The 13,318-nt window shown below is 59.7% G+C and overlaps 2 protein-coding genes across 5 annotated transcripts; one reads left to right on the top strand and one right to left on the bottom strand.

The window, feature by feature from the left end:
• Nucleotides 1-309: 309 nt before the first annotated feature.
• ZFAND2B (zinc finger AN1-type containing 2B) lies at nucleotides 310-6,103 on the top strand. Of its 2 annotated transcripts, none has more exons than XM_030952178.1 (9): nucleotides 310-420; nucleotides 1,155-1,249; nucleotides 1,678-1,809; nucleotides 2,442-2,593; nucleotides 3,049-3,144; nucleotides 3,287-3,356; nucleotides 3,884-3,960; nucleotides 4,573-4,651; nucleotides 4,903-6,103. In XM_030952178.1, the coding sequence occupies exons 1-9, from the start codon at nucleotides 366-368 to the stop codon at nucleotides 4,939-4,941; spliced, it is 795 nt and encodes a 264-aa protein (XP_030808038.1). In that variant the 5' UTR covers nucleotides 310-365; the 3' UTR covers nucleotides 4,942-6,103. The 2 variants fall into 2 exon arrangements, with proteins under 2 accessions (XP_030808038.1, XP_030808037.1); XM_030952177.1 differs by having other exon boundaries at nucleotides 4,570-4,651.
• A 282-nt stretch (nucleotides 6,104-6,385) lies between these two features.
• On the bottom strand, nucleotides 6,386-13,290 carry ABCB6 (ATP binding cassette subfamily B member 6 (Langereis blood group)). 3 transcript variants are annotated; one of them, XM_030952175.1, is made up of 20 exons: nucleotides 13,169-13,290; nucleotides 11,781-12,320; nucleotides 11,109-11,246; nucleotides 10,640-10,829; nucleotides 10,340-10,432; nucleotides 9,893-10,085; nucleotides 9,684-9,805; nucleotides 9,492-9,601; nucleotides 9,358-9,423; nucleotides 9,097-9,222; nucleotides 8,939-9,015; nucleotides 8,771-8,834; nucleotides 8,589-8,674; nucleotides 8,442-8,499; nucleotides 8,165-8,269; nucleotides 7,618-7,792; nucleotides 7,225-7,337; nucleotides 7,039-7,133; nucleotides 6,791-6,859; nucleotides 6,386-6,701 (listed from the first exon to the last, which is right to left on the bottom strand). In XM_030952175.1, the coding sequence occupies exons 2-20, from the start codon at nucleotides 12,294-12,296 to the stop codon at nucleotides 6,575-6,577; spliced, it is 2,523 nt and encodes an 840-aa protein (XP_030808035.1). In that variant the 5' UTR covers nucleotides 12,297-12,320; nucleotides 13,169-13,290; the 3' UTR covers nucleotides 6,386-6,574. The 3 variants fall into 3 exon arrangements, with proteins under 3 accessions (XP_030808035.1, XP_030808034.1, XP_030808036.1); XM_030952174.1 differs by lacking the exon at nucleotides 13,169-13,290 and adding an exon at nucleotides 12,963-13,025; XM_030952176.1 differs by lacking the exon at nucleotides 13,169-13,290 and adding an exon at nucleotides 12,929-12,951.
• Between the last annotated feature and the right edge of the window lie 28 nt (nucleotides 13,291-13,318).

Raw genomic sequence — 13,318 nt, 5'->3', positions numbered from 1 at the left:
TTGTTACACGGCAGGATCCGCGGTTGGTTTCCCTTGGGGCAGGGGAGGAAGGATGGAGGGATAAGTTCAAGCTGTCCCATGGCGGCACACACTTCTTGCTGGCCTGGCAGGGCAGGATGGTTCTGGCCACGGCCCTCGTGGACTCTGCCTTGCCCTGAGCCTTCCCCGTGCGCCGGGCAGATCTCTGGAGCCGGTGTTCCCGCGGGTGCCCGCGGTGCTCCCGGAGGAAGGGCATGCGGAGGGGCGAGGGGGCCGCGGGGCGGGGCTGTGCCCGCCGGGGCGGGGCTGGGCCCGGTCCCGCCCCGTGACGCCCCGCCGGAAGCTGGCGCGGCGGGGCCGCCGGTGCCGGTGGCGGCGGTGCCGCCATGGAGTTCCCGGACCTGGGCGCGCACTGCTCCTGGCCCGCCTGCCAGCGTCTGGGTGAGCGCCGGGGAGCCCGGGGGGTGGGCGCGGCTCGCACGGCCGCGGCCTTGGGCCCGGGCGGCACGGAGCGGGCAGCCCGGCCTGCGGGGAGGCGGCGGGGCGGCGCCGGGCGCCCGCTCGGTAGCGGGGCTTGAAGGGCGGGACGTGTCACCCGTGCTGCCCATGGCGGAGGGGTCCCTGATCCTCCTGCTGCCCGCGGGCACCCCGCTAGGGCGGGGCTGGCTGTCCGTGCCACCGGGTTTCCGCCGGCGGCTCTGTCCGGGTACGCGGCTCTACCCGTTGGGCAGCGGCTCTTGCCCGGGGATAGCGGGGCAGGGCCCGGACAGGCACCCCTCTGCCGGGCCTGGGTGCTGCAGGCTGGGGAGGCCGCACGCGGCGGGGCCCTGGGACCCCGCCATACCCCGGTTATCCCGGTGGGCGAAGTCCGTAGCGACTGTCAGCATCACTTCCCACCGGTTTGAGGCCGGCAGCCCGCGGGGAAATCCGTGTGATTCAGGATGCTACTCCTAATCTCGGGGATCGCACGTTTTGAGTAGAGGAGCCCTGGGTATTTCTGAAGACGTGGCTGTGGACCTGCAGCCCTTTTGTTTTCGTGCTGGGGGATGAGAGGTGCGGCTCTGGCTTTGCCGCGGGGTCACTGTTTTGTCTTTGGGAAGTCGGAGAGGCGCCCGGGCTACGGGTGGGCAGTGCTGATCTCCATGCTCTCTGCCCATGCCATATCCTGCTCCTAGACTTCCTTCCCCTGAAGTGCGATGCCTGCGAGCAGATCTTCTGCACCGACCACATCACTTATGCCCAGCACGATTGCACCTCTGCCTACAAGAAGGTAAGTGCAGGGAGCAGATCTCATCCACCCTCTTGCATGGAGCTGCTGAGCTTTTCTAGCCACCCATCATAATAATCTCTGGTGACTTTGGTCGCTTGAGCAGTCACCCTTGGGATGTGTACTGAATCTGAAGATGTACCTGAAAGCCAGGATCTGCGTCTCAGTGCCACAAACATCCAACCCTCCCTCTCCCACTGGGTGAAGTGGTTTGGGCATCTCCCAGCCGCACCATCTTCCCTTCCCACAGTGTATCTCTGTGCCTCTGCACCTGCTGTGCAAGCTGGTTGGAGGGTCATGAGCAGGATCTCAAACTGCAGCTGAAGCTGTGGAAGCCATGGTAGGCAGGTCCTGAAAGGGAGAGAGATGATTGTGCAGTGCTCAAGGTTGCCCAGCTACCTGCTCCCAGCTCCCTGTTGTTGTCTCTGCAGGATGTGCAGGTCCCAGTGTGTCCCCTCTGCAACACCCCAGTCCCTGTGAGGCGGGGGGAGATGCCTGATGTTGTGGTGGGTGAGCACATTGACCGTGACTGCAAGTCTGACCCTGCACAACGCAAGCGCAAGGTAGGCACTGTGGGGCTCTGCCAGGTGAGCTCTGCCAGGTCTCTGACACAGCCTGGCAATGGGATGAAAACAGCACAGATTCAGCCCTGGCACAGGCTGATCCAGGGAGGGTTCGTGAGCTGGAGGCATCTTCAGGGCTTTGTGGAGGCTGTCAGGGGAGGAAGGTGGTGATGGAGTGGGGCTGGGCAGCCACCTGGGACATCGGGATGGTAAACTGCGTACTGCTATTAGGAAAATGCAGTTGGCAAATAGCTACCCCATCTTGCCAGGGGATGAAATTGCTGCAGGGGGCTGGCCCTGCAGGAATCCAGCCCAGCAGCAGCTGGAATGCCCTGGGCTATCACTGCTCTGGTATGGAAGGCAGGAGTCCCTGGGCAAGGCACTCTTTCTCCTGCTGTGCATTCTGTGGTTGTGGAGACTCTTATCTCTGGAGACTGAGGCACCAGTGAATTACTAATGAACTATCTAAAGAAAGTATTCAGAGACATCTAAAGTATTCAGAGACAAATTTCAGAGCCTTGCAGAAGATAACGCTGATGGGGAAGGCTGGTCAGTGCCCAGGGCCTGGCATGGAGAGAAGGAACAGCCCCACAGCATACGGTCCTTTTCAGCACTGCCATGTCATCTTTCAGATCTTCACCAACAAGTGTTTGAAGCCTGGCTGCAAGCAGAAGGAGATGATGAAGGTGATCTGTGACCAGTGCCACAAGAACTACTGCCTCAAGCATCGGCACCCCCTGGACCATGACTGCAGTGGGGCAGGGCATCCCCTTTCCAAAGCAGGGTGAGGGCCTGAGAACAGACAGGCTGGGAGGGGTGGGACTGTGTTTGCCAAATTGGTGACAGGGAAGAAGCTCAGCTCCTTCTGACCCATTGTCTGGGACTGCTGCATTCTGACACTCCCTGCCCTGTGTGCCAGTGTGTCCTCCTGCAGCACCAAGCACACCAGTATACTCAGTCTGTCCTGCAGCAAAAGCTCTCAGTACTGCCTGCTGACTGCTTTGCTCTTGCTTCTTTCCCCAGCCCCTTATTCTGTAGCCATGGGTTTCTGCCTGTCCTGGTAGAGGGTTTTAGGGAGAGAAAGAGCACTTGAAACTCTTGGGAATAACAGCTGCAACATGGGAGGAAGAGGAGCCAGGGACGTGCCTCACTTATCCGGCTTGATATCCCAAGGTGTTCAATGCCTAGGAATTGCTCATGATGGTAAACAGTTTCTCAGAGGTGTCCTGTCTGTCCTAGGAATGCTGCAGTTACCAGAGCCCAGGCATCCTCCTCCAAAATAGTCACTGCAGCTGCCCGGCCAGCAGACAGCTCCTCTTCTCTGGCCTGTGCCAGGTAAGGTGATGGCCTGACTTGTAATTCTGAGGTGGGCATGACCAGGCTCATCTTGGCTCTCTGTGGAATGCCAGAGTGACAACCCCCTTCTTCTTGTGCCATAGCAGGACTGACAATAACGCAGCTTTTCTTCTGCTTGCAGGGGAGGCAGAGCAGCTGCGTCGCAGACTCGCAGCACCTCCCCTCCAGCTGTCATGCTGCAGAATGGGCTGGTGAGTGGCTTGGCCTGGCCATTTGGGGTGGTTTCTGTGCCCTCTAAGAACTGCAGGATGTGACTGCAACAAATGCTTTCTAGCCCACACTTTGTAGGTGACTGTGCTCCCAGCTATGTCTTCCCTGGCAGACAGTGATCCTGAATGTTCTGTGGGAAATCAGAGCTTGCTCTGGTGCCTGCAAATGACAGCTCTCAGCTAAGCACTAAGAGCTAAGCACTTGGTGCTTAGCTTTCCCCAAAGGGACAAAGTGCACCAGCCATTTTCCTTGGGTGTTGTCTTTCTGCAGTACAAGCAAAGGCTGAAGGAGACTGGAAGTTGCTTTCCACTGGTACTCATGGCATACTCCTGCATTAGTAAGCAGGGATATGTCCCCTTGGGCAGTGGGAGAGCATTGCTGGTCTGTCCAGAGCCCCAGTTTTTCACCTTTTTTGTCTGGTCTCCTGGACTGTACCTACTATAAATGCTTGAGGGCTGTGTCCTGCCCCCCACCCTGGCCAGGCTGGTGACAAGGTATTTTGTTTCAGAGTGAGGAAGAGGCACTGCAGCGAGCTCTGGAGATGTCCCTGGCAGAGTCAGCACGCAGCTCAGCACAGCAGCCCAGGTACAGCCCCAAAGCACGTGGTGTGGTGTGTTGTGCACTCCCCTGTGTGTGAAAGGTGCCTGGGGAAGCATCATGTGGCTCTGGGATAACATTCCTCTCAGCACGTGTTTGCATATGATGCCTCTCTGGCTGACAGGGGAAAAAAGGAAGAGTCCAGAGCCAACAGGGAACTAACTGTTCAGCAAGCAAGCCCTCAGCCCTAGGGGTGCTGGTAGGGGACAGTGACTGACACACAGAGTAGGGCAAACCATTGTCTGACCACTTGTCAGCTAATGGCTTTGGCTGGAGCGTGATAGGTGGAGTAGGGGTGTTCACGGAGGACACCTAGGAGCTCATGTCCCCAGGCACAGTGCCCAGTGCTGCTAAAAGCACCATATTACTGATTGGACTTAGCATCGCTCTCCTTGGCCCGAATTTCTGGCTGCCAGCCTCAGCTGGATCCTCTGCTCCCTCCCCAGCCCCATGCCTGTTCAAAGTTATCCTCAGTTGCTCCTTGCCTTAAGACATGCTGGGGGGTTGCAGTGAGATGCTGAAGGCCAGAAGGGCTCTGAGCACTCAGCCTGAGCCTGAGGGAGGCTGAGGCACACAATGCACCACTCACTGTCCCAGCAGCACACAGGAGGAGGAGGATCTGGCACTGGCCCGGGCACTGTCAGCGAGCGAAGCCGAGTACCAGCAGTCGCAGCGGCAGGTGAGTGAGGCTGGCCATGGGCTCTGCGCTGCTGTGGGGCTGTTTGAGGGAGGGGGCCTCCCTGGGTTCTGCTTACTCTGGGCTCTGTCTAGCCTGGATTTCCTCACCAGGAGGGCAGCCCAGCCTGGGGTAGCGGCAGCATGACTGCTGAGCACTCATCTCTGGGAACCTGAGCACTGGATGTGCCCTCTTGTAGGAGAGAGGAAGGAGCCTGCTTGCCCTTGCTCACTGTGTGCTTCTCTCTGTTCCAGGCACACGGTTCAAAGCCATCCAACTGCAGCATGTCGTAGGCAGGGGAGGCAGGCTGGGCCAGCAGACACAGGATCCTGCTTGTGACCAAGGAGTGGCTCTGGCCTCCCACATGGATGCCATGGGGCTCTGGCCTGGACACTGGTACCAAGAGCCCCTTGCCAAGGACAGCTCATCTCCCTGGGAGCTGTAAGCAACCAAATATACACTGACACTTCAGCCCTAGTACCTATATAAAATTAGTGCAGCCAATTGCTGATGCTCCTGGGAAGGTGAAGAGTGTACAGAACCGGGCTGGGTACGCACTGACCAAAGCAAGCAGTAGCCCAGGGTCTGCACTTGCCTGCAGTTGCCACAGCCATGTCCCAACACTGCTGGGACTGTGGGGCAAGGGCAGAGCTCTGTGGGGATGTCTCTGCATGCTCAGACATACAGCTGGGATGTAGCTGCCTTCTGTAGTGGGAGGCTGGATTCCATGCTCTGGGGAGGGCTGTGCCAGCCCCTCAGCAAAGAGCAAATGTGGCTGGGATGGTCTCTTGCCTGGGCATGGCATGGCTGAATGTGCAGCCTCCCAGCAGTGTGAAAGCAGCCCCTCCCTGCTCCCCACAGCCTCAGTGCCTCCCTGCTGTTTGCATGTACAAGAGCACGTTGGGCCTTACCCCGCCTGGCTGGGGCACAAGACCTCTCTGAGACTGAATGGAGCTGCATTTCCTTTCTGGTTTAATAGAATAAGTAACCTTGGCACTGACTCAAATGGCAACGTCGCTCACGTGGGATGGTTGCAGCTGCCTTCCTGCTGCCCTAAACTTAAACAGGGCCCTGTTTAAATGCTGCTGGGGTAGGAATGCCTGTTCTTCCAGTTGTGTTGCTGGGGATCCCCTCCTGGATAGCAGTAGCACAGAACCTCTCCTTACAAACAAAGCCCTGAGTCTGGAGCCTGGTTGGGTGGAGGAGATTTGTCCTGCTGGCCTCTTGCAGGGCATCTGCAGCCATGCAGAGCTGTGCTGCTTTCCTACCTGCTACTGCAACCATTCCTGCCTGCAGGTCTGTGCCTGGTTCTGCACAGGACTGGGCTGTCCTGCTCTGAGCAGCTGAGGGAGGGGGGTCAGGCTGGGTCCAGGGAATGCTGGGACTTGTCAAAGTGCTGCTTGGGAGAAAATAAAAGCATAGTACAAGGTACAGAGGTACCTGAGGGAGCAGTCACTTGGTGTCCGGCCCAGAGTGGCACATCTCTGTGGATGGTGGTTGAAGTGGGGGGCACATAGGGATGAGGGGGCACCAGCTGCCCTGCTCCTCCATTGCTGTTGGGGTGCAGCCCTTTGTGTGGGGATGGGGCAGGTGCTCACAGCCTGTTCAACCCCTTGCCCACCTAATCCCAAGGAGCTCAACCTCGTGGCAGAGCTGCCAGTTGACCCAAGGGCACAGGCACTAACCCTGCCTGCCCCCACCAAGAGGCACATAGCCTGCCCAGAGCACACAGGCATGGACCTGGGAAGGACCTGGTTTAAGAAACTACACAACAGCAAAATAAACATGTACAAATGTAGTGGAGTGTCCAACCAAGCCCCTGCAGCTCTAGGGCAGGCAGGGCCCTTGCCTGCAGCCAGCAAAAGACTCCCAGGCAGTGTGGGGCCTAGACCCAAGTCAGCATCCCAGCAGAACTCCTGGTCATCTTCATGACGCTTTCTTGCTGCTCTGGGGCTTCTCAGTGCGGTGCTCCTTGCTCTCACTCTCGTCCCCAGTCTGCTGCTGCAGCCACATGCCAGCGTACACACCTCCCTTCTGCAGCAGCTCCTCATGCCTGTGAGGAGAACAGAGGGATGCAGGGTCCTGAGCTGGCCCCAGAGCCAGCGAGGGGATTCCCTCCCCCAGCCCTCCCCTTGTGCTCACCTCCCTCGCTCCACAATGTGTCCATCCTTAAGCACCAGGATCTGGTCTGCACCTACCACAGTGGAGAGCCTGCAGGGAAAAGCAGGTGTTACCCTGACTCGGGTGGCAGAGGGTTCCTGAAGGTTTGCATGGTGCCAGGAGATGCAACCCCAGGGGCTCTCACCTCCTGAGCAGGGGGCAGGTCTGTGTGCCCCTCTTGTGGGATCTGGCCAGCACCTCTCAGATCAGCCCCTTCCCCTTGTCCCTACCTGTGTGCAACAACGATGGTGGTGTGGTGGGCGCAGACCTTGGCCAGAGAAGCCTGGATGTTCCTCTCAGTCTCTGTGTCAAGTGCAGATGTGGCCTGCAAGGTGAGACACAACATGAGGAAGGGACAGAGGTTGTGTGGGCAGCTGCAGAGCTGGGTGAGGCTGGGCTGGGGCCGCTGCTGTTACCTCATCCAGCAGGATGATGTGGGGACCCTTCAGGATGGTGCGTGCGATGGCAACACGCTGCTTCTCACCCCCGCTCAGCTTCAGCCCCCGCTCTCCCACCTGGGTGTTGTATCCTGCAGCCACAAGAGTAGAAACGTTATGTGCTGGTGCCCTCTGAAATGGAGATGGGGACCTGCTGCCCTGGGACGTCCTGCTGTGACTACACAGCCACATGGTGGAGCCTCAGCTTATCCCTGCCTAGGGGCTGATCTAGCCCTGGAAAGAAGGCAGGGAAAGGCAAAGCAAGAAAAAATCATGCAGTGTCCCCGTGGGAGATGTCCCCTAAGGATACCTGTGAGGGCAGCTAGAAGGTCATAGGAGACCATGGGATGGCGGGAACTGCAGGGGTCTCACCATCAGGAAAAGAAAGGATACGGTCGTGGATGTCAGCAGCCCGGGCTGCCTCCTGTACCTCCTGGTCAGTGGCCAGGATCCGTCCATAGCGGATATTGTTGGCGATGGTGTCGTTGAAGAGCACCGTGTCCTGGGGCACCACCCCAATGTGAGCACGCAGCGAAGCCTGCTTCACCTGGGAGGCAGGGGAGAGGGCTCAGGCACACCCACACCAAATGCAAAGATCCCTCCAAAACCCAGCCCTACCCTCAGCCATGAGTCCCGTTCCTTGCAAGCTATGTGCTGTCAGCTGCATCTCCACTCTGCAGTGGGGGGCCCTGACAGTGCTCTGGACCTTCCCAGGGAGCTGTGGTCAGTACCCAGCATTTCAGCCTGGAGTCCCAGAGTCATGCCATTCTGCCACTTCTGGCACAGCCTGCAGAGGGTCTGTGGGGGCTGCATGCTCACCCCTACCCTGGGGAGGTGCTTGTGCCTGCACTGAGCAGTGCTGCAAGGCCCAGATGAGCTGGTGTGTCCTCCCTGGTCCTTGGAGGCCCTTCCCCCTCACCTGGGAGATGTCCTGCCCGTCAATGCGGATGCAGCCACCCCGTACATCGTAGAAGCGGAAGAGCAGACGGATGATGGTGCTCTTTCCAGACCCTGAAGGTCCCACCTACATACAAAGGAAAAGGGACTTAGAGATGGCCAATTCCCAGCTGCTGGAGGCCAGGGGCTGGACAGGAAAGGGCTGGTCCTGCTGGGGGCTGTCCTTCCCACCTTCATATTTTCCAGCTTCTTTGTCCCCATCTTTCCCTCCCACAGTGAACTCACAGTCCCACTCTCACCAGAGCCAGGGTCTGCCCAGGCATCACAGAGAAAGAAACATCCTGCAGGATTTCCTTCCTGGAAGAGGGACATGGAGAGGGGCTCAGGGCCACTACATGGCCCCAGATCCCTGTAGCAGGTCCCACCCGGTGCCCAGTATCCCATACCCATCTATGTAGCTGAAGTGCACGTTCTCAAACTCAATATGCCCAGCCTCCACGCGCAGGTCGCTGGCGTTCACCACATCCTTCACCTGTCGAAGTAGAGGCTCAGGCTCAGAACCAGCCAATCCCCAGGGCAGGACCACAGACTCAGCGAGGGAGCAAGGTCCCAGAAAGGTGGCACCCACCTCCTGCTCCTCGTGGAAGAGCTCAAACATATTTTCCATGTCTACAAAGGAATTCTGGATCATCCTGAAGAGGGCAAAGACCAGAGAAAAGGGTTTGGGGGAGCACATACAAACCCAGTCACCCATGGAGAGGGGGACACCAGGCACTTCCACACCTCCCAGCATTACCTATAGTAAGTCCCGAACCAGTTGAGTGGCGTGTAGAGCTGGATTATGTAGGTGCCAAAGAGGACAAAATCCCCCACCTGGAAGAGACAGGGGTCTGTAACCACCAGCCCCAGGGCCCCACCTCAGCAAGGTTCTGCAAAGGCTGGCACCAGCCTTACCTGCAGCTTGTTTTCAGTGACAAAGTAGGCACAGAGCAGGGACCCCGCCAGCAGCCCTAGGCCAATGACCAGGTTCTGGGTCTGGTTGAGGAGGCCCAGCGACGCACTGACCTTCCACTCTGAGACCTGGAAGAGACAAAGTCCTGTGGGATGCTGCTGCCTCAAAACCAGACCCGTGGCGATCTCCATCATCCCCACAGGTGCCTATGCGGTTTGGCTTCTTCCCCCTTGGTGCCCCTAAAGTTACTGAGCACCCCGTACCTGGTACTTGACAATGGCATTGTTAAAGCGGTTCACCTCATAGCTCTCTGCATTGTAGTACTTCACCTACAGGAGCAGAGCTGGTATCAGCACCCAAGCAGTCCTCAGTGACCCCCCCCCAACTCCTACAGTACCGTCTCAAAATTAAGGAGCGAGTCCACGGCCCGGGACTTGGCTTCATTGTCCCGCGTGTTCATGTCCCGACGGTACTTGGTTCTCCACTCAGTGATGAAGATGGTCAGAGCTGTGGACAGGAGGAAGCTGCATTGCAAGGCTCCTGCCACCCCACAGCCTGGCAGCCCTGCACCCTGAGCCCCCACACTCACTCAGGTACAGGCTCATACACACGAAGATGATGAGGCCAAACCAAGCGCTGAAGACCGAGGTGAAGTAAACTATGCCGATGACAATATCCGCAATGGTGGGGACAATGCTGAAGATGATGTAGCTGGGGGGTTGGAGGGGAAATGGGGCATCAGCCCAGCTCGGTGGGGCTGCCCAGCCAAGCCCCCACCCACCACAGGCACACTCTAACCTGAGCAGGCTATTGATGCTGCTGGTGCCCCGGTCCACGCTCCGCAGGACCTCACCAGTGCGACGCCCCAGGTGCCAACGCAGGGACAGCCCGTGCAGGTGGGCAAAGAGCTGCACCTGCACCTGCCTGTTGGTGAACTGCTGCACCCACACCCACAGGAAGGTGCGCAGGTTGCTCACAAAGCCAGTGGAGCCTGCAGGGCAGCATTGAAAGGTCAACCAAGATCAGCCCCACTGGGGCATGCAGAAGACTTCCAAAAGTCCAACTGGGAAAGGGGGATTTGGGATGAAGCCCACTCACTCTCCCTAACCTGGGACCAGCCCAGGTTGCTGATTCCAAGACAGCAGCAGTGATGGGGCATATGAGCTTCCCTGGCCACCCCAGAACTGGTATGATGTGCCCAATATCATCTCTCGTCAGTGCCCCATCCTTCCCAATGGTCCTTACCAGCACCTCCACCTTGCAGGAACTTCAGCCCCACATAGATGCAGACAGTCCAGGCCAGGGTGTGCCAGGGAGCACCCATTGTCAGCTCATTCACTGTGGGAAGTGTGCCAAGGGTCAGGATGGAGGGACAGGGAGCGTCCCAGGGTGCCAGTGGGAACCAGCCCCAGCAGCCAGTGCTGGACCCTGACCCCCTGGACTCTGCTCCTGCCAAACCCCTGCAGCCCTCCAGGTCATCTCAACACCCCCCAGCACTTGGTGAGCCTGTGGTGACCCTCACACCCCAAGCTCCAGGTGCCTCACCAATGTTCTTGTAGTAGATGGGCACGAAGACATTGATGGCCCGCTCCAGCCCCATGAGTGCCATGCAGAACAGCACGAGCCCCTGCAGCAGGTGGTTGCCCCTCGGCCACACGTACGGCACCAGCAGCCGCAGCTTCCTCCGGAAATCCTTCCAGGTGGAGGTGGTCCTGCTGGCATCAGTCAGGAGTGGCTGGGGGAGAGCAGAGCAAGGAGTCATTGCCCTGGCACCCCAATCCAGCTGGCAATGGTCCTGGGCAACACCACAAGAAATCCAGCCCCACTCCAGAGTGCCCACTCCATCCTCCAAACAGGGCTGCATCCTAGTGACAGCAAGCAGGGAGCTTGGGCAGCCCTAAACCTTGTCCTCCCACATCTCATGAAGATGCTGATCCCAGGACAGCTGTATTTCCATTTTATCCCCAGCTCCTTCCTGGCCATATCCTAAAATTGCTTCAGTCCCAGGACTTACCTGGCTGTTTTCCACATCCCGCTCCTCCTCATTGATTAGCAGCATGTAGGGCTTGTGGGGCAGCCCCGGGGCCTTCATGCCCAGGATGAAGAGCATGAACGTGCAGACGTAACGCAGCAGCCAGAAGCCAAACTGCACCTGAATGGAGTGAGAGTTCAGCATCTCAGCTGGCCCTCAGCACAACCTTGAGCATGGGATGGGTATGATCTGAGAGAGACAATGAGCAGAGCATGAGGATGGGGTGCAGTGTGCCAGGGGACACCCCATGCAGCTCAGTGGGAGTCCCTGGTTGAGCACAGCACCTCAGGCAGCACCTAGACTTCTTCCTTCCTCCCCACACGAGCTGGCTCCATGCCCTCTGGCTCAAGGTGCATCTACCCTAAGGGGTACATGGGGGAAAAGGGCTGTGGGAATCAGGGAAACAGCCCTACTTCTGCACATGGGTCTGGGCTGGGTAGAAGCAGGACAGGAGCTGGGTGGAGGCATGGAGAGATGTGTGATAACTGAGCTTGGGACTGAAATATCTGGCAGATATGTGGGCGCAACCCAGAACTGTAAACACCCTGGGCATGGCAGTACATGCATACTCCAGCCCCACACCATGATGCCGCAGTCCTTCCCATCCCCAAAAGTGCCTCGCCCCCTTTCCCTGGCCACAGATCCCCAGCCCACCTTCTGGTTGGTGTCCTCCAGTGCCCACCACCACAGAGGGCTCCTCCAGCACACCAGGGTCAGGTTCTCAGCAGCAAAGGCCAGTGCCCAAAAGAGGAGGAGGACGGTGCCATGGCCCCGTGTTCGGTCATGGGCCAGCACCCGGGTGTGCTCCAGCTGCAGGAGGGCAATGGCACAGCCCCAGCTGAGGGCCCAGAGGCAGGCATAGAGCAACATATACCCATAGAGCTGTCTCAGCCCCACTCCTTGCCACAGCAGCCCACCAAAGGGCTGCAGGGCCAGAAGCAGGGACAGCAGGACCTGGCCACGGTAGAGGTGAGAGCGGGGAATGTACTTGGGCTCCATGGCACGGCTGAAGCGGGCGTAGCAGGCATACTGCAGGGCACCCAGCAACAGGCAGACGCTCAGCAGCACAGATGGCACCAATGTGAAGAAGAAGCAGGGCTGGAAGCCTTGCTGGACCCAGGCCTGGGTGATGGAGTTGTTGCCTTCACAGTAACCCCCCAGCACGGCCATCCTGGCAGGTCACCAAGTCCCGGGCTGTGGAGAGAAGAGAACCTGAGACAAGGTTTCAGGATGGGCTGTGGTAGCCAGCTGCAGAGAGGGACTCACAGTGGGACGGCATGGCCAAGCAGCAAGGGCCCTCAGAGGGCAGGAGCAAGTACCACTGGACATGGACACACATGACATGCTGCGTGCAGCACACACAAAGTGGTGCACGCAAGCAGGGCCAGCTTTGCATGGGGATGGCCACGAGCACCACACCTGCTATGTGCTCTGGACAGGGGCACAACATTAGACGGGGCCCTCCAGAGCCACCCGGGCCCCTGAGGATGCCCTCGGACACGAGGACAGCGGGAGCCGCAGGGACAGGAAGGCAGAGTGAAGCTAGGGACGGTCTCAAGTGGGAGGGAGCAACGGCGGTGATGCAGCGGCAGGGGCGCGGGTGGGCGAGCGGGCGGGGATGCGGAGGATGCTCGAGGAACCGCGGGGCCGTGCAGGGGAGAGGCAAGGGCAAGGACAGGGACGCATCAAGGAAAAACTCGCGGAGGGCGAGGCAGAGGCCGCGCCGGATGAATGCCCGTGCGGTGCCGGCGCCGCTCAGGCTCGGCACAGGCGGCCGCGGCCCCGCCGCCGCCGTGTCTCACCGGCCGCCGTGTCGGCCCCGCCGCGCCCGCTCACCTGCCCTGGGCCGCCGGCCTTGGCCCGGTCCGGGCCCCGCGCCGCCGCCCGCCGCTGCCAGCCGGGCCCTGGCGCCGTTCCGCCCCGCCCCGCTCCCCGCCCCGCGCCGGCACCGCCGGCTCCGGCCCGCCCGCCTCCTTCCCGGCACCGGCACCGCAACCCCTGCGTGTGTCCCTTCCCCGTGCCCAGCGCCGGGCGGCACGGACCTCCCCGCAGCGCCGGGGATGGGAGCGGTCGGTGCCGAGGGCACACTCCCGGGCCGGCAGGCACGGAGGGTCTCCGCCTCCGACGTGAGACGCCCCGCTCTCGCTTATCGCCGCCGCCAGCCCGGCCCTGCGGTGCCGCGATAGCCCCAG

This window comes from Camarhynchus parvulus, chromosome 7 (genome assembly GCF_901933205.1).
Source record: "Camarhynchus parvulus chromosome 7, STF_HiC, whole genome shotgun sequence".
Lineage (NCBI taxonomy): Eukaryota > Metazoa > Chordata > Aves > Passeriformes > Thraupidae > Camarhynchus > Camarhynchus parvulus.
The sequence above is the reverse complement of the archived record's forward strand: the minus strand, read 5'-3'. Positions and strand labels throughout refer to the sequence as shown.

What these genes read in the sequence shown, in the direction of transcription:
- ABCB6 (XM_030952175.1), bottom strand. Translation starts at nt 12,296, where the DNA reads ATGGCCGTGCTGGGGGGTTACTGTGAAGGCAACAACTCCATCACCCAG. An exon ending in TGGTTCGGGACTTACTATAG is followed by an intron (nt 8,835 to 8,938) that starts GTAATGCTGGGA and finishes TGCCCTCTTCAG; the next exon opens with GATGATCCAGAATTCCTTTG. An exon ending in TCTTCCACGAGGAGCAGGAG is followed by an intron (nt 8,675 to 8,770) that starts GTGGGTGCCACC and finishes CTACTTCGACAG; the next exon opens with GTGAAGGATGTGGTGAACGC.
- ZFAND2B (XM_030952177.1), top strand. Translation starts at nt 366, where the DNA reads ATGGAGTTCCCGGACCTGGGCGCGCACTGCTCCTGGCCCGCCTGCCAG. An exon ending in TCTTCTCTGGCCTGTGCCAG is followed by an intron (nt 3,145 to 3,286) that starts GTAAGGTGATGG and finishes TTCTGCTTGCAG; the next exon opens with GGGAGGCAGAGCAGCTGCGT. An exon ending in TCATGCTGCAGAATGGGCTG is followed by an intron (nt 3,357 to 3,883) that starts GTGAGTGGCTTG and finishes ATTTTGTTTCAG; the next exon opens with AGTGAGGAAGAGGCACTGCA.